Here is a 24,224-nt window from a genome sequence, read left to right on the forward strand (position 1 = left end):
TCTTAATCTTTCCAAATAGTAGCCGTTTACAAAACTCAATACGAAAGGGGGCCATATTACAAACAACTTGTGGCGTCATTGCCTAAAACGTGAACAAAATACATATTGAGTGACGTGAGACCATGTGAAGCGTTGAGCTCAACAAACAAATAATTTGATCTGATACCATATTAATATGAACATCCAACTCAAAACCAATTAACTATGAGTGTAAAAACTCAACTTCATTTAAACTATTAGACAATACTTCATCGTATTAAGAGATTCCAACTCTCAACAGTTTACAAGTCGATAACTCGCTAGATGAAATTGAAATTTTGTTTAAGTTGAATTAAGCTTGTTTTTATGTCAAGCGTTATGAAAAAACAAAGGATAATAAAGAAATATAAATGAAGTAATATAATAGCAAAAACTTATAATATACTCAAAGTTGGTGGTCCAAGAAAAAGAAGAATAAAATAACATAAATAACAATATTTGTAGGGTTATTAAATAGGAAAATCAAAATCTTGAGGCCCAAGTTGAGTAAAATGTGGACTTTGAAGAGCCTCTTGAAGCAGATCATGATCATCCCACGAATCCCTATATGTTTCTAAGTCGGTGTCAGCATTTCTTAGTGCCGAAAGGCAAAGCTCTTTCCTCCATTCTTCCAAATGTGGGAACCCTATGTGATCCCCATATCTATCACAATACTGCAACAACAAGCAAAACAAAAATGGTAGAGACCTTAGAATATGAGCAACAATGGCTTTACGAGTCACTGTGATCAGTAAATATGATATAGGTAATTTTATGGAAGTTTACCTCGAACTCGGCGATGTCGTGGGTGTTATGCTTCGGAATGCCAGCAACATCCCTTGAGTGGTAGAACTCCTTGATTGACTGCATCATGTCATCCCTTGATGGCAATGTTGTTTTGCCAGAGAGCAGTTGAGCTGTCCATTTTGCTTGTGACTCAAAAAAAGGAAACCCTATGATCTGGATCATATTGATTGATTAATAAATATCATTTTTCACAAAAATTATTAAATTAGAACAAAAATTCTACCACACTCCAAAATACTCTATATTTTGAAGATTTTAAGTGTTAAATTTTTATCATTGTATCTTTAACTAAAAATATGTTGTACATCTATATTTGAACGAATACTAGAAATTCTCGAATTAGATACGTTTAAGTTACCTTTCTAGGAATGCCTACAAATGATAAAAAGGGAGCAAGCGATGGAGGGAAGGTATGCTCATACAAAGGCCCCACTCTGTCATCATCCACAGCTACTATTCCTTTGGTGTCAAGAAAGGGGAATGTGTATGAATACCTGCACACATCCCACTTGGAAAAATTAGTTTATAAACCAATTCAAAGGAATACAACTAGATGTGGTTCCATAATTTTAGTGCGGGGCCCACACAAAGTCTTTCAGTCAAAGGTCAAAAGACTACGGGTATCAATCACTTTCCAAAGCAAGTCCATCGTACGATCCGAAGGATATATGTTATGCGGTTGTATTTCAAATTAATCACGATACATAATAGTACGTGAATGACTTTAAAATGTTATCAAATTGTCACAATAATATTCCATGTATAAATGATATTGGGTTGAAAATTTACCCAGTACAATATATGATAGTGTCTGCAATGATCCAAGAACCGTCTACAAATAACACCTTCCCGTCTTCTTGAAGTACATCTATCTGCATTTGGTTGCATTTAAACATTACATAGACGAAATCTGTTTGAACATAGTTTTATTCATAGTCTGAAATATTGATAATATCGATGAAATATGGAGGATATTTCGGTTTTTTCGAATCACGGATATTTCAGAACATATCCATGTACATATCGTACGAATATTGACATTATTGATGATAATATCGGATCTATCTGCATTTGGTTGCATTTAAACATTACATAGACGAAATCTGTTTGAACATAGTTTTATTCATAGTCTGAAATATTGATAATATCGATGAAATATGGAGGATATTTCGGTTTTTTCGAATCACGGATATTTCAGAACATATCCATGTACATATCGTACGAATATTGACATTATTGATGATAATATCGGAAAATATCGATGTCGATAATTTCACTCACACTTCAGCAATATTTTGTCAAAATATCGGTGTAATATCGCTAAAATATCAAAAATATCGATGTAAAGGAAGGAAAAAAAAAGAAAAAAAAAAGAAAAAAACATAGTCTGAAATATTGATAATATCGATGAAATATGGAGGATATTTCGGTTTTTTCGAATCACGGATATTTCAGAACATATCCATGTACATATCGTACGAATATTGACATTATTGATGATAATATCGGATCTATCTGCATTTGGTTGCATTTAAACATTACATAGACGAAATCTGTTTGAACATAGTTTTATTCATAGTCTGAAATATTGATAATATCGATGAAATATGGAGGATATTTCGGTTTTTTCGAATCACGGATATTTCAGAACATATCCATGTACATATCGTACGAATATTGACATTATTGATGATAATATCGGAAAATATCGATGTCGATAATTTCACTCACACTTCAGCAATATTTTGTCAAAATATCGGTGTAATATCGCTAAAATATCGAAAATATCGATGTAAAGGAAGGAAAAAAAAAGAAAAAAAAAAGAAAAAAAGGGCAAAAAGGGAGGAAAAAAAACACAAAGGGGATTTGAACCCCTCCCATTTTACTCCTCCAACATCGTAACCATCATATATCATTTATGTTTTAGTGATAATATGCTAAAATATTTATATTTATATGAGTATCATGTTAACAATTACATACAAAACTATTTTGAGGATTTATCATTTGATGAATACTCTTCACAATAAACTTACCCTACACATAGAGATGATGAAGATAGTGAAAATTTTGAACCTCATAAGAAGAGAACTTTATGTGGTACTAAATCACTCATGTATCTTACCATGCAATGTATAAAGTGTAAAATATTGTAGTAAATCATTATTTGTAAATGATTATGGTGTGTTTAATTTTTTTTTCATTAATTACTACATATTTTCTATACTCACAGTGTTTGTCAGCTCGCTGTATAATCAACTTAAATTAGTTAAATCCATCATGTAATGCATTTCCTTCTATTTTTTTATAAACTAATAGATAATTGACTAAATAAACATTTTCCAAAGTTTCAATAAAAATTTCCAAGTTTTGCTTACAATTTCCGTGGTTTTTATTCAGTTTTTATCGATATCAATAATATCCCGTTATTTCCATCGAAATTTCCATGTTTTTTTACTACTGATATTTCCGATATTATCGATATTTTATACTATGGTTTTATTTGCTTATAATCCAATCCTAAAGACGAAACGCGACGTTTCGCTGTAGAAGCTAATTTCTTGTACCTGGGGACGAAGGTGCCAGTTTTCATGTTTGGTAATGACTTTGGACAAGCCCTCAGATATGTCAAGAGATTTGCCACTGAGGTAGATTGCCTTTGCCACATCCACTAGTTCCATTGATATATCTTGCCCACTTAGTGAAGTTCCAACCACCACCACAACCTGCAAATAGAGCACAAGGATCACTTCATCTCTTTTGTGCTAGAAACTTCCGTTGATCTATATGATATTATGTTAGACGACTACAAGTCTCCCAACGCTCTTAAGTTGTCAAGAAGTGAACCTACAATATGTTTCAAGCTAATAATCTAATTAATAATTAACTACTATAATGCCTTGCCTCATCACGAAATGGCTCCGGAACCCTGTAAATGTGACTATGCATTTGCTTCCTCTTCCATGCATCCATTCCTAAACATGACCAAATTAAACCCACCTCAATTAAAAAGAAATAAAAAGGAAATAGAGAAAAAGAAAAAGAAAATTGAAACAACATATGATTATGATTATTAAAAAATGTGATTGTTATGCACTTGAGCTGTTCCTTTTAGTACCGTGTCATCGTCCATTTTCATATGAAAAATAAAGAGTTAAATGTATGTCAGTACGTAATTGACCAAGATTAATGTTACAACAAAATTCTTGTTAGATATGACCTAGCATGGAACTAAAGAAATTGATCTAGTACGTACCTTTAATGGAGGGCAACCTTGGCTTAGAGTAATGACCGGTGGCCACAACCACCGCATCAAACACCTCCTCCACGAAACTCTCGGTCTTATTCTCCACACTCTTCACAACCCATTTCAGATCTTTGCAACCAACTACATGATCTCCATTCAACATCCCCACATATGAAACCCTAGTATTGAACCTTATCAACTCTCTCAACCCAAACCAATCACAAAAATCCTTGAGGTACAAAAGAAGCTCCGTATGGCCAGGAAACCTCCTCATGTCCCTACCTTTCTTGACTGCAAATGGAAAGTCAGTGAACCCCATAATCTCTCTTGGAGATATGAGCCTCAAAGAGGTGTAAAGACTGCTATGCACTTTTAGGGTAGGTGACCTTCCTAAGGGATCCTCTCCCTCCACATTTGGGTCGTACAGCCACTGCCCTCCCACATCATGGTTTTGTTCCAACACCACCACACTGTGACCTTCTTTCCTCAGCTCCCTTGCAGCTACAAGCCCTGAGGGTCCAGCTCCAATCACGCATACATTTTTGGATTGGTAAGTTTCAGAAGCCATGGTTGGTCTATGGGTAGGCTTGTGGATTTTTATTTTTCTCTTCTGGGTGTGGGAAATTTGGGAAAAGTCGCCGGATCCTTTTTTTGAGGATTTTAAGAATTCTGTAATCGTGACGTTTATTATACATTGTGCGATCAGTTTTTGTAGGTATTATTTATATTTAATTTTAAATTTTGAAATGATTTCTGACCGTACGATATACAATAAACGGTCAAGATCACGAAATCTTTAAGATCTCAGGAAAATGATCCTCACCGGATCCTTTTCCGGAATTTTGTTGATGATGTCGATGGGTTTATATATATATATAGTTCATTTTCTTCACGCAAACTGATGGAAACAAAATTATATATATATATATATATATAGTTCGTTTTGTTCACGCAAACTGATGGAAACAAAATTGATAACAATGTTGTAGTCATGGTCTGATGGGGATGGTTTGTTAGCTCGGAGACAACACTTGATAAATTAAAGTCAATGCCTAAAAGTTGTCTACTTTTAACTAAAAAGTTTACTTGCTTGAAATTTTCCAATCTCATCTTTTGTTATTGGATAATGATAAAAAGACTAAATTTATAAATAAAATTTTAGAAATTAAATAATATGTAAATTGATGATTGATTTATTATTTAAACGTTGATAAACGTGATCATTTTTATTGGTGACACATCATTTAGTTTGTAAATTTTGTCTTCAAATTTAATCTCTCTGACATTACCCTTTGTTATTTGTGATCATCATCATCATGTCCCAACCAAAATTGTCTAAAGCCAATTAAACGACTTTGGATTATATGCAGGCTCATGAATGCAAGTTTTTAACAAATGATATTATCTGCACTAATGGGTTGAATGAGTGGGCTAAACCTCACAATAGACTAACATTAATGTGGTTCAAATTTGTCTTTGACAAGAATTAAACCTAAGACCTTTCACTTATAAGTGAAGACCACTAAACCATAGTACTAAGTGACTGCAAGTTCAATTCAGTCCTTATAACTTTTCATAAAAAAAAAAAAAAAAAAAAGAATGCTAGGGAGATCAATGCTAAGGATACTCTCTTTTGATAACCTTCAACTTCACAATTTAATGATAATTTTTATGCTAATATTATAAAAGATTATGTCAAAAAACAAAAATATGAGCACAGTAGCACTCAACTAACCTCATTTTACAAAATTATAAACCTTTACTTTAACGTTCTTACACGTCGATTCCAGCTCCACACACGTTCTTTTGCACGTTGATCCACCCACGTTCTTGGTCGCGTCGAAAGGATATTTTATGAAAATCTCTTTTGATTTCAATACTGTTTGAATACCAACAAAACGAGACGAACCTTCATCCAACAGCAGTACAGAAAAGGAGTTAATGGGCATCCCATCAAGGTTGGATATTAACTTATCATGGATTGAATTTTCTACTTAGATATATTCGGTAAGAATAATGCTAAAGAGATTAAATTTTGTAAATTAAATTTTTAAAAATCAAATGATTTGGTTGTAGATGATTGAATTATTAATTAAGTGTCGATTAATATGCTTATTTTTTATTGGTGACACATCATTTAATTTGCAAATTTGATTTATAAATTTGGTATTCGTAAAATTATCCATATATGTTTTCTCTGGTTAGGGTACCAGTGTCACCATTTTTTCACATAAATTAAAGGGTGCATGTGTAATTTTGTTCTCTGCAAAATTTTATGCAAATATTATTGGTGTAGAATTTACTTATCAAAGTGGTCGGCATTGCCTTTCGTTGCAAAGTGACTTTTTAGTGTTGTTTTCTTTCTTCATTTGAATGATTTTGATCCTTCTTGGGTTCTTTGTACACAATGCTTATTCGTTTGGTTTGCATGCGTGACATGAATAAACACATGCATGCAGACTAATTGGTATTTCCACCGATACTGATATTCCACACATATAGTATATAAAAAGCTCATATACTGACATCCAGGGCCTAGACAAAACATGCATCGCTATCAGATCAAACAGAGGGCATGAACACCTCTTTTTACTTCTTACACACCCTTCTAATTTTCAGCCGTTAAATCGGATAAATTGAAGAAAATAAAAAAACAGAAATTAACAAGAGGTGTGTGAGAAGTAAAAAGAATGTGTGAATAGCACACCCCGTACTTTAATTATCCAGGGTTGTGTACCTATCTAATTGATCTTATCACACATTAAACTACAGTAGATATCAACAGAAACATGTACAATAAACAAATTAACACCATCAAATCAAATTTTAAAACTACTAAATGTTGATATCATTCATGCATATATATCATCCATCAGTTTCAGTCAATGTTTAAAATTTCTTCAATACAGTTGATTTTAAATTCACCTCATATCGGATAAACTCTTAAATTTAGGCTAAATTGACGAATATCGTCATATTTCTGACACATCGGTTGAATATCGGAGAAACTCTTATATTTCGTCTAAACCATATTTAACAAGCCGTAAAGTTTCATTTTAAATTTCCATCATTTTTATCGAAACAGCCGATATCGATATTCGATATTTTTGGATTGGTAAGTTTCAGAAACCATGGTAGGTCTAGGTTTAGGGTTGTGGATTTTTATTTTTATTTTCTGGGTGTGGGGAATTTGTTGTTGTTGAATGGGGTTTTATAGTTGAATTTTCTTCACGCAAACATATGGAAAAAAAAAGGAAAACCAATGAGAAGGGTTTGAAAACTTTGAGTTTTAATGATAAAGACAAAATAAAGGGTAAAGTGAATAGTAGCAGGTTTGACTTTTTAGTGTAAAAATATAGTTTTTCGTTAAAGTAAACAGTACCGTGGGTTTTTCGTTAAAACTCAAAAAAAAAAAAAAAATGATGATAATATGTAGTTGGGAGATAGTCATAGTCTGATGGAGATGGTTTGCTAGCTGGGAGACCACACGTGACAGATTAACCTCAATGCCTAAGATTTCTCTACTTTTAACTAAAAAGTTTATACTTGCATGAAAATTTTCGATCTCATCTTTTGTTATTTGTGATGCTTCATCATCATCATCATATCCCAGTGGTCTCCAGCCAATTAAAGGACTTTGGATATGTACAGGCTCATGCATGCAAGTTCAATTCAGTCTTTATAACTTTTCATGAAAATAAAAAGGTAAAATAATTTTACGGATTTTATGAAAATATCTTTGTATAATTGATTTCAATAATGTCTGATACCAACTTAACGAGATGACCCTTCGTCATCCAACACAGCAGTACAGACTCAATGGGCCATCAACACTGGACATCAACTTATCATGGAGTTTGGATTTTCTGTTTCTATATATTCTCTGGTTAATTATGGTAAATGTCACCATTTTTTTTTACAGAAATTAAAGGGTGCATGCATGTGTAATTAGCAATATGTAAAGTGTAGGGTTAGCAAGCAGAAGAAAAGTAGTCTAGTCGCAGTCCCCACAACAGAAAGAATGCCCCATCTTGAAGCCAAGAAAACATCAACAATCATGAAACAGTGCAGTGCACATATATATATATATATATATTAAATAAGTGAAATATTTTTTTTTATAGAGCAATAATGTTAGTAGATTAAACAGTTAGTTGTTAGGAAAGAAAAGTTGATAAAAATCAAATTAGCTAGCACCATGATCATGGTATAAGCATAATTAATTTCCATCATTACAATAAAACATCATCTGCATATATTATTATTGAATTGGAAAAAATTGCAATGCTCGAGCAATGAAAAAAAAACAGTTCCCCAATCCAATCGCAAGAGGCATTGACATTAAGAGCAAACATGGACCAAATTTGCGTATAATACACGCATGCATGTATTTTTTTTTAAATATTTTCATTTTTCATGCGGTCATAACAAGACCAAATTTGCGCATATATATATATCATTTACGTATATAACGTTAACGTCGGGCAGAGCCACTAGAGGACCATAGTGGTCCCCCGGCCCATCTTGATTGCAGTAAAAGAAATTTACCAATGTCCCTAAGCCTTCGTAAGACACGTGAAAGATGAATTGTTACACGTGAAGAAGTTGAGTTGTGAGTTGAACCACGTCGTCGTCTTTTGATTCTAACAGTTTTGTTGTTTTATCTTTGTAGTTTGATGAATGGTTAGTTTGTAGATGGAAGTTCTAAAAGAGATTTTAATATTAATTCTAAATCGATTTAATCATCTATTATTTGCCGACTTCGTTTTTGCCCTCCTATGTAACACATAATTTTTTTGTATGTTTTTTTATTTTAAAATTATTGTCCAATTCTTTTGATTCTCTCTATTAAATTTAATAGGTCTTTCAGTTTGTGAAGATTACTTCGATTCCTCATGTAACAAGTTCAAATATTATTTTTTTCATACATATTTGAAAGGCCCTCCCTCACATATAGAATTCTGACTCCGCCACTGGTTCACGTACTATTTATGTCCCGTATTTTATTAGAACTAAAACTATTAGTGATAAATACTTTACGTCGAAGGTGGTGAGGTTTAAGCACTAATTATAGCAAAGGCCTTAATTAGTTAAGCAAACTAAGTACTAACTTGTGGCATGATTAAACTGAGTTCTGTGATTACAACTTTGGAAAGCATACATTGACTATGATCACCATCATATTATTATCGTTGAATGAATTTAAATTTCAAGATATACGTAGTGGATAGATACAAATTTCAAAATTTAAACTTATCTATACTAATAAGCAGATTGGTGGAAGAATAATGCACTCGTTCTGTAATCTGGTCTTTACGATGAAGACAAGCTCTTGAATCATAGCTTGCTTTCAAAATCATGCCCCCACAAATTTATCATTCAGCAAACTTCACCGACTGCGAAAGTATTCTACCGACATTTGTGTACAGTGTGTACAAAATATTTACCTACTCTTGAATTGAATCATGGAGAAAAAACTTCAAAGGAATGAAAATTGGAGCGTGAAAGTGAGGTTAAGTAGGTTATTCATTTAGGAAATATTTTACCTACCCTTGTAATATCATTGTATTTTTTGTAATCATAATATATATGTAACTTTATTCTGAAATTGCTTTTGCTAGAATGTTAAAATCATCAAGTGATGAGGATTGATTAGTTATTTGGATATGTTAGATATTTGATTTCTTTCATTATATGAAAAGAAAAGAAATAAGCTGATAACGATTGGTAGGAGTATTTTTGAGTCTAAATGTTTCGCGTTGCCTAATCAAGAAAATTAAACATAAGCTTTATATTACACTCGGTTAGACCATTGTGCATGTTTCTCGTACTAAACCAACCAGTGCTAGCATGACCATGAACCAAGGCCGAACGCATTTGTATTTTAGGTTGGACCAAAGAGGTGATCAAAACCCAAATGCAATAGGCATTCTGGAAAGAATGATTCATGCATACTTTTAAAAGGGGTAAGGTTTATATCCTATCTGACTAGGTATAACTAATACTTCTTTTTTCGTTACTAATAAAATCTCCCTCGTATAGGTATAACCGAGGTTTCTAAAAAAAAAATTGCTTCTATAAAATTAACACACGAGTAATTAGTCAATTAAACAACTCCAATTACGACCAGTTGGAGGGTCATTGTCTACATGGTTTTAGGGTTGGAGGTTTATCTAGACTAAAGGCAGCTGAAACTACCCATTCAGCTTCAACTGGAAGAGTATAAGATCCAGAAATCGAGTCCTAAACCTCAAAAGGCGAAGAATCGTTTAGGCTATCTTTGGATGAGGCTCGTGGCTCTACGGGCATGGCTAGTTTTGGTAGTATTTTTCGTGCTTGCGTCATTGTCTTGGATGCTTTGCGTGATCGTTTGACATTGTTATTGCCTTGGAGGCAGAACTTAAAGCTAGTATTCATGTTGTTTATATGGCTTTAGAGAGAGAGCATTCTCTTTGGGTTGAGTGTGTGATTCTTGTTTAGCAGTGCATTTTCTTTCTAATGGATCTTCTCAGGTGCCTTGCCGTTTATCGGTTGGTTGGGCAAATTGTTGTATCATTCTCTTTTCCATGCATGTTCGTTTTTCTCACATTTATCGTGAAGGAAATCAGGTGGCAAATTGTTAGGCAAACTATGGTGTTGATCATGTTGTACCATGAGGGACTTCTCACCCTTATTCTATAAAAGGGACTCATCACCCTCACAATCCTTAAGAGCTCTCTCACCCTCTCACAAACAGAGAAATACAATATCAGTGTGGACGTAGCCTAAACATTGGGGTGAACCACGATACATCTTGTGTTCTTTACTTTTTGCAGATTCACGGTCGGATTTACGTTGTTCCAAGACCTCCGGTTTTGTGCATCAACAGGGTTCATTGGCGAGATTCTTGTCCGCCGTGTGCAATTGCGACTTTTGTTCATAATCTTTTGGAGCTTCCAAATTTATGTTTCTCCTAGGAGTTGTCTGAATTGATTTTTGTTTCTAATAATTTTCTACTTCTTGTTAGGGTTTGGCTTCATGTACCCTCTCACTTATTGCATATTTAATTATTTTATTTTTTAAATTCTACAATATGTTCACAATAATGTCTTTTTTTTTTCATGATAACAATGTTTGAGTCGCAATGACATTGTTGTTTTATTTCCCCAAAAAAAGGTTTGGACGAGGTTTTTGCAAGTCATGGGTTTGAAAGCCAAACTATAAAGAAAATGGTCACAATATTTTGGGCATGATGGTTAGGAAATGCATCATCTAAGTAATATAAAGGCATGTGAGAGGGATTAGCTAAACCAACCTTAAAAGGTGTCATTAGCTAATCCATCCTTAAATGTTTTTATAACGCTCTATGGTGTGTTTTCTAATCCCGCCTATAAAACATTTTGTGATCATTTTATTTATCGTTTGGCTTCCAATCCCATGACTTGCAAAACCGTCCAAACATGGCCTTATGATCTTGTACAAATGCAACAAGTTTTACAAAAGGGAAATGCAAATTAAGGCAGCATATATGCCAGTAACCTTTTGACAGCGCTTCTAACAATAAACCAAGCCGACAGAGATTTCATTCTTTACAAACTATGAGTGAACACTTTTCCGTCATTTATAATTAACTTGTCTTTCTCTCGAAAATTCTAAGGTGTTGCAGAGTATCCTATTTAGATTTTGGTCACTGTATCTTTGACCAAAGATTTAATGGTTAAAATGATCAAAGTATATACAAAACCCCCTCTCATCTCTGTTCATAGTTTCAGCAAGTTTGAAACATTAGTAAATTATCAGTAATACTGGTAAAGCTGCAGACCTACTTACCATCTCAAACTGGTACATAAGAAACTATCAAGAATCATACAGTTAAACTAATTAAACACATTTGCAAGCACATGATGCCAAAAATAAGAAAAAGAGAAATACTTATCACTAGTGAAAATATGTAGAAATCAGTTTAATTGGATTGTATTAAGAAAATAAATGACTTTCTTCTAGGAGCCTAGGAGGGACATTGAAGTTCTTGGAAGCTATATCATAATTAAAGCTCTAGCCTTCGACAAAAAATCAGTTAAATTAAACACGGATGATGATGATGATGATGAGGACGAGGATGATGTGGAGGTTCGAAATGAATTGATACCGTATGTGATGAGTGTTACTCAATTAGTCTACTACAACCAGAGTCTGATAGGGTTGAGGAGAGATGGCGGCTTCCATGACAAGGTCTGGGCAAATTTCCCCGTCATTGTCCAGGAAGGACTTGATCAACTTGTTGGAAAAGTCATTCAACACCGTCACCCATACTCTTGTTGTGTAGCACAGAATGGCGGCATAAAAAGGTTATGTTTCAGATTCCAAACCACCAAGTGTGGCACCACTTTGCCGTACCCTTTCTCTTTGTACTTGCTCCGGATTACCTCGTAATCACTCTCCCAGCGCCAGAAGCCGTCCTTATCAAAGCCAAAGTCGTAGTCTCCGGTGATCACAAACACCCTCTTGATCATCTGCTCCGTCTTCAAATTCTCGTTCACAGCCACTTCCAGAATCAAATCAAACACCTTTCTGAAATCAACACGGCAGTGCTCGCAGTCCATCCTCCTCAAAAAGGCGTACCTGGACTTGAGATCATCAAGTCCTTGTGTCGAATGCAACTTCGGGTTTGGACTGAAATTGATCACCTTTCCTTTCCAGGCATTCTCTTCGTTCAGTTCAGACAGCAACAGCCCCAAACCCACCGAAACATCCTGATCAAGTCTGTACATGCATTTGGAGATGTTACACACAACCCATGAGTTGTTCAGTATCTTCATCTTCTTCTTCTTGCCTTGCACTTCATGTTCTCCACCATTGCCTTCCACTGAAGCTGAGCCACTCGCCCAACCTCCCCGTCATCCACATATTCTATGATCTGGTGCGGAAGCAGAGCACCGGCGTCAATCTTTGACTGGCCGGATTTCACCTCCTCGAAATCCTTGGTAGCGAAACAAGGCTCTTCGTCGAACTCCATATCATAACCCCACTTGGAATCATCTGAAATGTCAGAAGCCTTCCTTAACGGCACCAGAACCTCCTTCCTCAGCCGTTCGTTAAGGTTCTGGTATTCGGGTACAATTCTCGCTAGTAAACCTTCTTTGCGACGCTCTCGCAGAGGAAAGTGGCGCAGTCTTTACAGAAAGTCGCAGCCTGAGTGATCTCCAACCGGTCACCATCACGGCGGTCCATCCCCTCCTTCAGAATTCGAATGTACCGCTTGATGCAGTGGGCGAAAAGAGCCGAAACCCGGTCGTGTAAAAACCGGTAATCCGGGTCGCTCCGGTACCTCTCAAGAGCTATCTTGTCATCCCCTGCGAACATTCTCTCTTCAATGTCCCGGTCATCATCATCATCATAATTCCTGACGTCCTGGCGGGAAAGTATCCGGTAGAGAACTCGAACAAGGTCTCCCATGCCGCCGAAGGAACCGGCGATGGGAACCAGGTTGGAGGCAAGGGTCTTGGGGTGGTTGTGGTGGAGCCAATACGCCGCCGCGTCAAACCCCCGTTCGTCGTCTTTGCCCGTGCCATTGGACCTATCGAGGAGGTTGCACATGAGCTTGAGGGTGGTTAGGGGATTGTGGGACCAAGCCAAGGGTAGTAGAGATTTTTCATTGTAACTGTCACACGGGGTGGTATACCACGTGTCGCTACATAAATGGTGTGATATGTGTGTTAAAAAGTTAATAACTTAAAAAATAAAATTTTCCACCACTTACATAAAAACAAGTGATGTAACACCCATGTTCTCGTTACACGAGGTGATACATCACGTGCCCCTATATAAATGATGGGATACGTGTCTTTGTAAAGCTTCCATGCTTGGATTTTAAATTTTTTACTGGTTTGTGAGAAATGAATGGAAAAAAGAATTGAGGGGAAAGCCTTTATTTTTTTGGATTTTATCCTCTGTGAAACATAGGGTTTAGACCTCAGATTTTCTTAATGGAATTGAAGTATGCTCTTGATATAATCATTCTTAATTTGTTAAGGAAACAGTTCTCACAATTACTATTAGTAGATGTAACAGGTGACACAACAACAATAAGAATAAAATGTTCCTGCTTATCGACATCTGTTTCATATAAGTCATGAAAAACGTCACTAAACTCCGACATCGTTGTCTCAATCTCGAACCTCCATTGGCCTTCTATTGCTGGTTTTTTTTTTTTGTATCCCTTTCAGATTTGAGTCACATTTTTGTTGCATTGCTATCTTAATTTCGTTTATTATTCACTTGGCTCTAGCTGTGTTGTTACCTGCAAATTTCACTATTATGTTCTTTTATTTAACTGCTGAGAAAGGATTAGTAAAATAAAATCATTATCAATTTATCAAACAGTGTTTTTAGAACTTATGGTATGGAAAATGGTATATGGAATGTGTACAAAAGTCACAAAATAAAAATAATTGCGGGAGTTACTTAGGAGTTTTATTTTGAGTAATGTTACACTCACCACATATTTGTATCATCTCTCTAATAGAGGTAGAGCCCACCAACACATATGATATCTATCTCTCTAATATTTGTAGAGTTATTACAGAGGAAAATCTAAATCTTGAGGCCCAAGTTGAGTGAAATGTGGACTTTGAAGAGCCTCTTGAAGCAGCTCATGATCGTCCCACGAATCCTTATATGTTTCTAAGTCGGTCTCAGCATTTCTTATTGTCGAAAGGCAAATCTTTTTCCTCCATTCTTCCAAACGTGGGAACCCTATGTGATCCCCATATCTATCACAATACTGCAACAACAAGCGAAACAAAAAACGTAAAGACCTTAGAATATAAGCTACAATGGCTTTACGAGTCACTTGATCAGTAAATGTGATGCATGTAATTGTGTTGCACGAAAGTTTACCTCGAAGTCGCCGATCTCGTGGGTGTTATGCTTTGGAATGCCAGCAATTTCCCTTGAGTGGTAGAACTCCTTGATGGAATGCATCATGTCATCCCTTGATGGCAATGTTGTTTGGCCAGAGAGTAGTTGAGCTATCCATTTTGCTTGGGACTCAAAGAAAGGGAACCCTATGATCTAGATCAGATTTGTCGATTGATAAATATCATTTTTCACAGAGATCTACTAAATTCATTACAGATTAGAATCGTCTCCGGATCATATCTATCCGGATCCTCGGGATTGGTTCCTCGGGATCAACCAATCCTCTTCATTCGTAGTACATCGTGCGACAAGCATCAAGTTTATTTATTTTTTTCAAATTTGCACAAGAGAACTCTCTCTCCCGTTCCACAGTTCCACTCGTCTTATGTCCTTCTCCTCTCCTCCCGTTCCACAGTTCTTTGGGATCAATCCATTCTGAAACACTGAAACCAAATCAGATTGCAGAGACGGGTTTACTAGTCGGCCATGGAAGCCATGAAAAGCACCATGAGTGATGGATTCGCCGGCGCAGAGAGAAGAGACTACGACGAGCACCGCTCTGTCAAGACGGAAGCTGCGTCAGTCACGGAGACTCAGAGGAGAGAAAGAAGAGGATCAGGAGGAGCCTAGAAACAGTATCGGTTGATCCGATAATCCGGATAGATATCCGGAGACGATCCGAATTCTTAAATTAGAATGAATAACTCTAATTATGCTCCAAAGTGCTCTATATTTAGAATTTTTTGTTGTTAAATTTTAATCATTGTATTATCTTTAACCAAGAATCTATACCTCAAAGCATACTAAAACTGGACGACCCAAAACCCCAACAGGACTTCCTGCTTTGCGAGGGTCGTGAGAATAACGTTTATCGTTCATATCCTTATTCTTGCTTTACAAAAAAACTGTTTCCACAACTGAAGCCATAACCTTTTAGTCACATAAAAAAAAACAACATTTTTCGTTGGACCTTGGCTCGCCCTCCCTAGCTTTACCCCAAAGCATACTATACATTCTAAAATTAGAAATGTTTTAGTTACCTTTGTTGCAATTCCCATAAAGGATAAAGAGGGTGCAAGTGATGGAGGGAAGGTGTGCACATACAGAGGGCCCACTCTGTTATCATCTATAGTAACTATTCCTTTGGTGTCAAGAAAGGGGAATGTGTATGAATACCTGCACACATTCCACTTGGAACAATTAATATACACTATTTCAAAGGGAATGCAACTGGGTGTGGATCCATAATTTGAATGTGGGGACCCACACAAAATTTTCAGTCAAAATCAAAAGACTATGGTTAACCAATCACTTTCCAAAGCAAGTCCATCGTTTGATAGAAAGAAGGGATGTCATGTGCCGGTATTTGAAGTCAATCATGTTACATAATAGTGTGTGATTGACTTATAACTTATCACTTTGTCATAATGAAATTTCCGTTCTACTGATGATATTGAATTGAAAATTTACCCAGTACAGTATATGATAGTGTCTGCAATGACCCAAGAACCGTCCACAAATAATACATTCCCATCTTCTTGGAGTGACTCTATCTGCATTTGGTTGCATTTAAATGTCACATAAAAGAAATCTGTACTAAAACAGAGCTTTATATATTGTTTATAATCTAATCTTAGACACCAAACGTGATGTTTGATTATAAAAGCTAATTTATTGTACCTGGGGACGAAGGTGCAAGTTTTCGTGTTTGGAAATTACTTTGGACAAGCCCTCAGATATGTCAAGAGATTTGGCACTGAGATAGATTGCCTTGGCCACATCCACTAGTTCCATTGATATATCTTGTCCACTTACTGAATTTCCAACCACCACCACAACCTGCAAATGAGCAAAAGGATCATTTCATCTCTTTTGTGCTAGAAACTTTCGTTGATCTATATAAACTTATGGTAGACAACTATGATTCTCCAAACGCTCATAAGCTATCAGGAAATGAGCCAACACTATATATCTAAGCTAACAATTTCGCAATTAACTATATATTGCCTTGCCTCATCACGAAATGGCTCCGGAACCCTGTAGATGTGACTATGCATTTGCTTCCTCTTCCATGCATCCATTCCTAAACATGACCAAATTGAACCCACCGCAATTAAAAAGAAAAAAAAAATGGAAATAGAGAAAAGAAAAAAAAAAACAAAATTGAAACCACATATAATTATGATTAAAAACGTGATTGTAAATACCTTTAATGGACGGCAACCTTGGCTTAGAGTAATGGCCGGAGGCCACAACCACCGCATCAAACACCTCCTCCACGAAAATCTCGGTCTTCTTCTCCACACTCCTCACAACCCATTTCAAATCTTTGCAACCACCTGCATGATCTCCATCCAACATCCCCACATATGAAACCCTCGTATTGAACCGTATCAACTCCCTCAACCCAAACCAATCACAAAAATCCTTGAGGTACAAAAGAAGCTCCGTATGGCCAGGAAACCTCCTCATGTCCCTACCTTTCTTGACTGCAAATGGAAAGTCAGTGAACCCCGCGATCTCTCTTGGTAACATGAGCCTCAAAGACGTGTAAAGACTACTATGCACCTTCAGGGTAGGTGCCCTTCCTAAGGGATCCTCTCCCTCCACATTTGGGTCGTACAGCCACTGCCCTCCCACATCATGGTTTTGTTCCAGCACCACCACCCTGTGACCTTCGTTCCTCAGCTCCCTTGCAGCTACAAGCCCTGAGGGTCCAGCTCCAATCACGCATACATTTTTGGATTGGTAAGTTTCAGAAGCCATGGTCGGTCTAGGGTTTAGGCTTGTGGATTTTTATTTTTCTCTTCTGGGTGTGGGAAATTTGGGAAAAGGTACTCGTCGATACTTTTTATGGGGATTCTAGGGATCTCGTGATCGTGACCGTTTATTGTACATTATGCAATTAGTTTTCGTTAGGTACTATTTATATTTAATTTTGAAATGATTTATAACCGAACGATGTACAATAAACAGCCATGATCACGAAATCCCTAAGATCACGGGAAAAGGATCATAGGGATAAGTCATAGTTAATTTTAAATTTTAAGTTTGTTGTTGTTGATGGGTATATATATTAACATTTGTTTACATACTTTGTATGTATGAGCACATTTTTAGAAAATGCGAAGGAGAGAGGGAGAGAGAGAAATCGTGGGGGGAGTTAGAGGTTTTTTTTTGGTTTTTTTTCCTTAAATATTGGAGGTATTTTAACATCACCTGTAGGTGAGGCTTGAATAAAAAATAGTAAAATTTGAACCTCTGAAATTATATTATTACCTATAACTTTTGTTTTTTTGATAGAAGATTAACTTGTCTTTTTATGTTCTTTTGAATAACAAAAAATATTTTATATATATATATATATATATATATATATATATATATATATATCTGTGTGTGTGTGTCTATATATATATAGAGTTAATTTTCTTCACGCAAACTGATGGAAACAAAATTGATAATAATATTGTTGGGAGGCAAGTCAGTCTGATGGAGATGGTTTGCTAGCTCGGTGACAACACTTGATATATTAAAGTCAATGCCTGAAAGTTGTCTACTTTAAACTAAAAAGTGTACTTGCATGTAAATTTACAATCTCATCCTTTTGCTATTGGGTAATGAAATAGATATTAAATTTGTAAATAAAACTTTAGAAATTAAAGAATATGTAAATTGATGATTGGTTTATTACTTAAACGTGATCGTTCTTATTAATGACACATCATTTAGTTTATAAATTTTGTCTTCAAATTTAGTCTCTCTAACATTACCATTTGTTATTTGTGATCATCATCACTGTCCCAACCAAAATTGTCTTGAGCCAATTAAAGGACTTTGGAATATATGCGGGCTCATGAATGCAAGTTTTTAACAAATTATATTATCTGTACTAATTGGCTGAATGAGTGGGTTAAGCCTCATAATGAGTTAACAATAATGTGGTTCAAATTTATTTTTGACAAGAATCGAATCTAAGATATCTCTTTTACAAGTGAAGACTACTAAATTGTAGTATTAAATGACTGCAAGTTCAATGAATGCTAGGGAGATCAATGCTAAGGATACTTTTTTTTTTATAACCTTCAACTTCACGATTTAATAACAATTTTTATGCTTAAAGGAAGGGATCCCCACTTTTTTGTTTAAATGGGGACATCCTTTTGACTATTAGATTTAGCTTTAATGAAATTTTTTGGCCTGTAATTTAATCACAACCATATAATTTCATTTAAGCCAAATCTAATGGTTAAGATGATGTCCTTTTTTTTTTGAAAAATAAGAATTTTTTCTCTAAAAGAGTCTGTATTATAAAAAATTATGTCAAAAACATGAACACAATAATATTCAACTAACCTCATTTTACAAAATTATAAACCTTTACATTCACATTCTTACACGTCGATTCCAGCTCCACACACGTTCTTTTGCACGTTGATTCCACCCACGTTCTTGGTCGCGTCGAAAGGATATTTTATGAAAATCTCTTTGCATAATTGATTTCAATACTGTTTGAATACCAACAAAACGAGATGAACCTTCATCCAACAGTTGTGCAGAAAAGGAATTAATGGGCATCCCATCAAGGTTGGATATTAACTTATCATGGGGTTTGGATTTTCTACTTAGATATATTTGGTAAGGATAATGTGAGAGAGATTAAATTTTTACAAATAAAATAATTTAGTTGTAGATGATTGGATTATTAATTAAATATTGATTAACGTGCTTATTTTTTATTGGTGACACATCATTTAGTTTGCAAATTTAATTTATAAATTTGGTTTCCGTAAAATTATCCATATATATTTTCTCTGGTTAGGGTATCAATGTCACCATTTTTTCACATAAATAAAAGGGTGCATGTGTAATTTTGTTCTCTTTTTATGCAAATATTATTGGTGTAGAATTTACTTATCAAAGTGGTCGGCATTGCCTTTTGTAGCAGAGTGACTTTTTTAGTGTTGTTTTCTTTCTTCATTTGAATGATTTTGATCCTTCTTGGGTTCTTTGTACACAATGCTTACTCGTTTGGTTTGCATGCATGACATGAATAAACACAGGCATGCAAACTAATTGGTATTTCCACCGATACTGATAGTCCACACATATAGTATATAAAAAGCTCATATACTGACATCTAGGGCCTAGACAAAACTGTTGTACTTTTATGCGCAAACGGAAGCGAATTCTAATAAAGTACAAATATCAATGTCGTAGGTGAAAGCTAAAACAAACAATCTCAAACTAACACAAGAGATTTACGTGGTTCGGCGTAAAGCTTATGTCCACGAGTGAAGCACGGCGAGAAATTTCACTAAACAAACAGAGATTACAAAAGAGTGTTTAAACTCTCACAACCCAAATCCCACAAATTACAACCCCTAAACCAAACGAGTAGAGAACCCAAAACCAACGGAAAAGATTCTCCCCAATTGCTCTCTAACTCACAAACTCACAAATTGACTCTCACCAAATTGCCACACGAATGAGCCACACTAAATACAATAACCCTAAGGTCCTATTTATAGTGCATAGGACTTAGGTTACAATAAGAATCCTAATAGAAAATAAATCAAAATCCTAATCAAATAGGTAATTAACAAAATCTCTCCACAAAGGAAACTAACTAAGAAGTCAAAATCAAACCCAAATAGGACACCAAAACCAAATAGGTAACAAAAACCTAATTTATTGCATCATCCTAATTTTGAGCCGTAAAAACCCAACAAAAACATGCATCACTATCATATCAAACAGAAGGCATGAACACCCCTTTTTACTTATCACACACCCTTCTAATTTTCGGTCGTCAAATCGGATAAATTGAAGAAGAAAAAAAAACAGAAATTAACAAGAGGTGTGTGAGAAGTAAAAAGGATGTGTGAATAGCACACCCCGTATTTTAATTTTCCAAGGTTGTGTCTTCAAGGGCCGTTGAGGCTTGGTCCTAAATGAAATGAAAATTTTCTTCAAGGACTGTAGAGGCTTAATCTTGAATGAAATGGAAATATTCTTTAAGGGCTGTAGAGGCTTGATCTTGAATGAAATGAAAATTTAATTCAATGGCCATAGAGGCTTGATCTTGAATGAAAATTTTGAAAGTGGATAAATCGGCACATATTTATTGTGCATATTAATTTTTCATAATTTTTTACAAAATACATTTGATGTATTTTGAGGCTTGTATTCTTTCCTTGTGGGTGTGGGAAAAAATGCTTTTTCCTTCCTTAAGTAGGGGCCTCTTTCAATTTTGGTGTAGACATGTAAATTTCGTTGCATACAAATAATGTATCACAAAGCTCCACGTGACATATGATTCATCACAAATGGACAAGTTATCAATGACATGTGGCACAAATCAAGCAAAAGAAATATAAAATCTTCCTAAGAATCGGCACAAGGGAGAAACTCCCTTAAATTCGGCAACAAGGTCTAGATTGGTCCTAAAATCGGAAAGAAAGTTAAGGCATCTTCATAAAATAAGCAAGAATTGAAGATTGCTCACAAAATAAGCAACAAGGCCTCATAATTTCGGCCAAGGGAGTAAAGTGGCTAAAATTAAGACACAAAACATGCCTAAATTCTCTCATGGACAAATTAGGACATAAATCAAAGCCAAATCCACCCAAAGGCAAGCTTTGAGAAGCCTATAAATACAAGGTCATCCCACAAGCATAAGGGTCAAAAATTACACATTGAGAAGAACCTCTGCACAAATCTTTGAAGACTAATATGCTGCCAAAGCTCTCTTCAAAGAACGCACAACCAACTAATTGATCTTATCACAAATTAAACTATAGTAGATATCAACAAAAACATGTACAATAAACAAATTAACACCATCAAATCAAATTTTAAAAATACTAAATGTTGATATCATTCATGCATATATATCATCCATCAGTTTCAGTAAATGTTGTCGATATTTCTGACATATCGGTTGAATATCAGAGGAACTCTTATATTTCGTCCAAACCATATTTAACAAGCTGTAAAGTTTTATTTTAAATTTCCATCATTTTTATCAAAAACAGCCGATATCGATATTCGATATATTCGTCGATATTTCCACAAATTTGCATCGATATTTCCATCAATACTGATACTTTAAACACTGGCCAGTCAAATGAAATGATTTTAATAATTATATTGTAGTAAACGGAACTCAACTATCACAATGATTCTAGTTCTCATTCTCGTGCTAGCCAGAAGAGAACATAATGATTCTAGTTCTCATTCTAGTCCTAACCGGAAGAGATTGTGATTGAAAGGGATTGAATATATATATTTTTTATTTGGGTTCGGTTTGGGATTACAAAACGAATGAAAATGTGAGACCGATTCTTGTACCGAAATTTCGGGATTGGTTTGGAATTGGGTACCGAAATTTTCGGGATTATTGGTTTGGGATTTTTTCGGTTTAGTTTTGGGATTTTTTCAGTTCGGTTTGAAATTTTCAGTATTTTTTTCCACCCCACAACTAGCTGTTTAATCCATTAACATTATTGCTCAAAAGAAAAAAATATAGCACTAATTTAATATATATATATATATATATATATATATATTATTTAGTACTTGTCATAGGGTTATTGGAAATCTCATCAACGTAATATTTACCTTGCAGGTTTTCCATCTGCTCATGCAACAACATTTGCATGGCATGATTATAAATTTCTGAATTATAAGAAAATGACAAAGTAGGTCAACCATTTACTTGCCGGATCTCTATTCTTTTAAAAGGATAGGAATTAGTTGTGAGTCTCACACTACATCGAATTTTAACCATCAAAACCGTTTATTTTTCAAGTTGCACCTCATAGATTATCTTTGCAAAATATTAGATAAACTGGAAATATTTGAGGCATCTAATTGAGTTCAAAGAATTGACAAACACTAAGCTCTAAAAAACACTGAAGTTTCATTGAGACAATTAAATAGGCAAATTGTTAGGATTGACACAACTACATCAAACTTTAATGATCTGAACAGTCTATTTTTAAGTTGCACCTCATAGATCCTTGCAAAATATTAGATGAATTGGAAATATTTGAAGTATCTAATTGAGTTCAAAGAAATTGACAAACACTATATTCTTCATCGAGACAATTAAATAGGTAAATGGTTCAAATTGAAATAAATTTTTATAAGATGATCTATGAATCGAGATTTATAAAATAGACAATTCGAATCATTGAAATTTGATTTGAAATGAACCTCACAAACTAATCCCCATTTTTATATCATTCCCTTAAAAAGGGACTGCATAAGTTATTATTCATCATTTTATTATTATTTTTTTGGACAAACTAAGATACTTTTCCACTAAACAAAGAGACTCATACAAGGAAAAGAGAGTCCAAAAGACATCTCACAACCGAAATACAAGCCCAACAGGAAAAAGTAAATACAACACAAAGCCGAAAAGCCATACACCACCAAAAATCGAACAAAAAACAGCAACCGGATCAAAGGAAAATGGGGGTGAGCAAGCCACCAACGCTGTGAACGTTGCCATAATCCTACCAAATAGTACAAAAAGCACTTTAACAGCCACCCAAAACCCAAGCACGTCATCGAGGAGAAGCACTAGGGGCTGAGAAGCAGGGGTTAGTAGTTGTGGACTCACGACGGAAGGAAACATCAGAGCAGGAAGGTGTTTACAAGTTCTGATCTGAGACAAGCTCAGAGAATTGAGACAAAGCTCAAACGAACTGAGACAAAGCTCAAAGAGAGCCAAAATGAAAACAGAAAAAAGCACTGCAGGAAAAAAAACAGAGGAGGGAAGGCGTGATAGGGGAAGAGGGAGGACTTGAGGGTATGGGTAGTGGGTTGGGTTGCAATAGGAGAGAAAAGGGTGGAAGGGAAAGGAGGATGACCAGAGGGCGAGGGAAATGGGCTAGAGAGGAGAAGAAAAGGGGGAGCAGCAAGGGAAAGCCGGCCGACTCCAACTAGAGGAAGGAGTCGGCGGCGAAGGCTGGGAATTTGGTGGGGATCCTGCAAGAGAGAAAAGCAGGAGCGGCAAGGGTTTTTTCATTATTCATCATTTTATTAGTGTGTAATCTAAATATGCGGGTACAAAAAGAAAAATTAATTGTTTTTGTCCCCTAGCTAAACTTGACCCTGTGAAGGCCAAAAAAATGGTTTGGGATCAACTCCAGTGACCCCTTTGATTGTCCAGTTGGTGACGCTTTGGTGCCCACCATCTAGTGACGAAATGACCGAATGAATTGCCTGAAGTTGATGTTTC

The 24,224-nt window shown here is 35.3% G+C and overlaps 2 protein-coding genes across 5 annotated transcripts; both read right to left on the minus strand.

The window, feature by feature from the left end:
- Positions 1-376: 376 nt before the first annotated feature.
- Positions 377-4,965, minus strand: LOC103415328 (flavin-containing monooxygenase FMO GS-OX-like 9). The gene is made up of 7 exons (XM_029092114.2): positions 4,082-4,965; positions 3,730-3,800; positions 3,393-3,551; positions 1,615-1,697; positions 1,184-1,319; positions 805-978; positions 377-692 (listed from the first exon to the last, which is right to left on the minus strand). Exons 1-7 carry the CDS (start codon positions 4,638-4,640, stop codon positions 489-491), a joined length of 1,386 nt encoding a protein of 461 aa, XP_028947947.1. The 5' UTR covers positions 4,641-4,965; the 3' UTR covers positions 377-488.
- Positions 4,966-14,422: 9,457 nt separating this feature from the next.
- On the minus strand, positions 14,423-17,807 carry LOC103455384 (flavin-containing monooxygenase FMO GS-OX-like 9). Of its 4 annotated transcripts, XM_008394971.4 has the most exons (7): positions 17,179-17,805; positions 16,984-17,054; positions 16,652-16,810; positions 16,442-16,524; positions 16,012-16,147; positions 14,951-15,124; positions 14,423-14,834 (listed from the first exon to the last, which is right to left on the minus strand). In XM_008394971.4, exons 1-7 carry the CDS (start codon positions 17,735-17,737, stop codon positions 14,631-14,633), a joined length of 1,386 nt encoding a protein of 461 aa, XP_008393193.2. In that variant the 5' UTR covers positions 17,738-17,805; the 3' UTR covers positions 14,423-14,630. The 4 variants fall into 4 exon arrangements, with proteins under 4 accessions (XP_008393193.2, XP_028948991.1, XP_070668446.1 ...); XM_029093158.2 differs by lacking the exon at positions 14,951-15,124 and having other exon boundaries at positions 17,179-17,807; XM_070812345.1 differs by lacking the exon at positions 14,423-14,834 and having other exon boundaries at positions 15,089-15,406; positions 17,179-17,807.
- Between the last annotated feature and the right edge of the window lie 6,417 nt (positions 17,808-24,224).

Source organism: Malus domestica, chromosome 14 (assembly GCF_042453785.1).
Source record: "Malus domestica chromosome 14, GDT2T_hap1".
In the NCBI taxonomy this organism is placed as follows: Eukaryota; Viridiplantae; Streptophyta; class Magnoliopsida; order Rosales; family Rosaceae; genus Malus; species Malus domestica.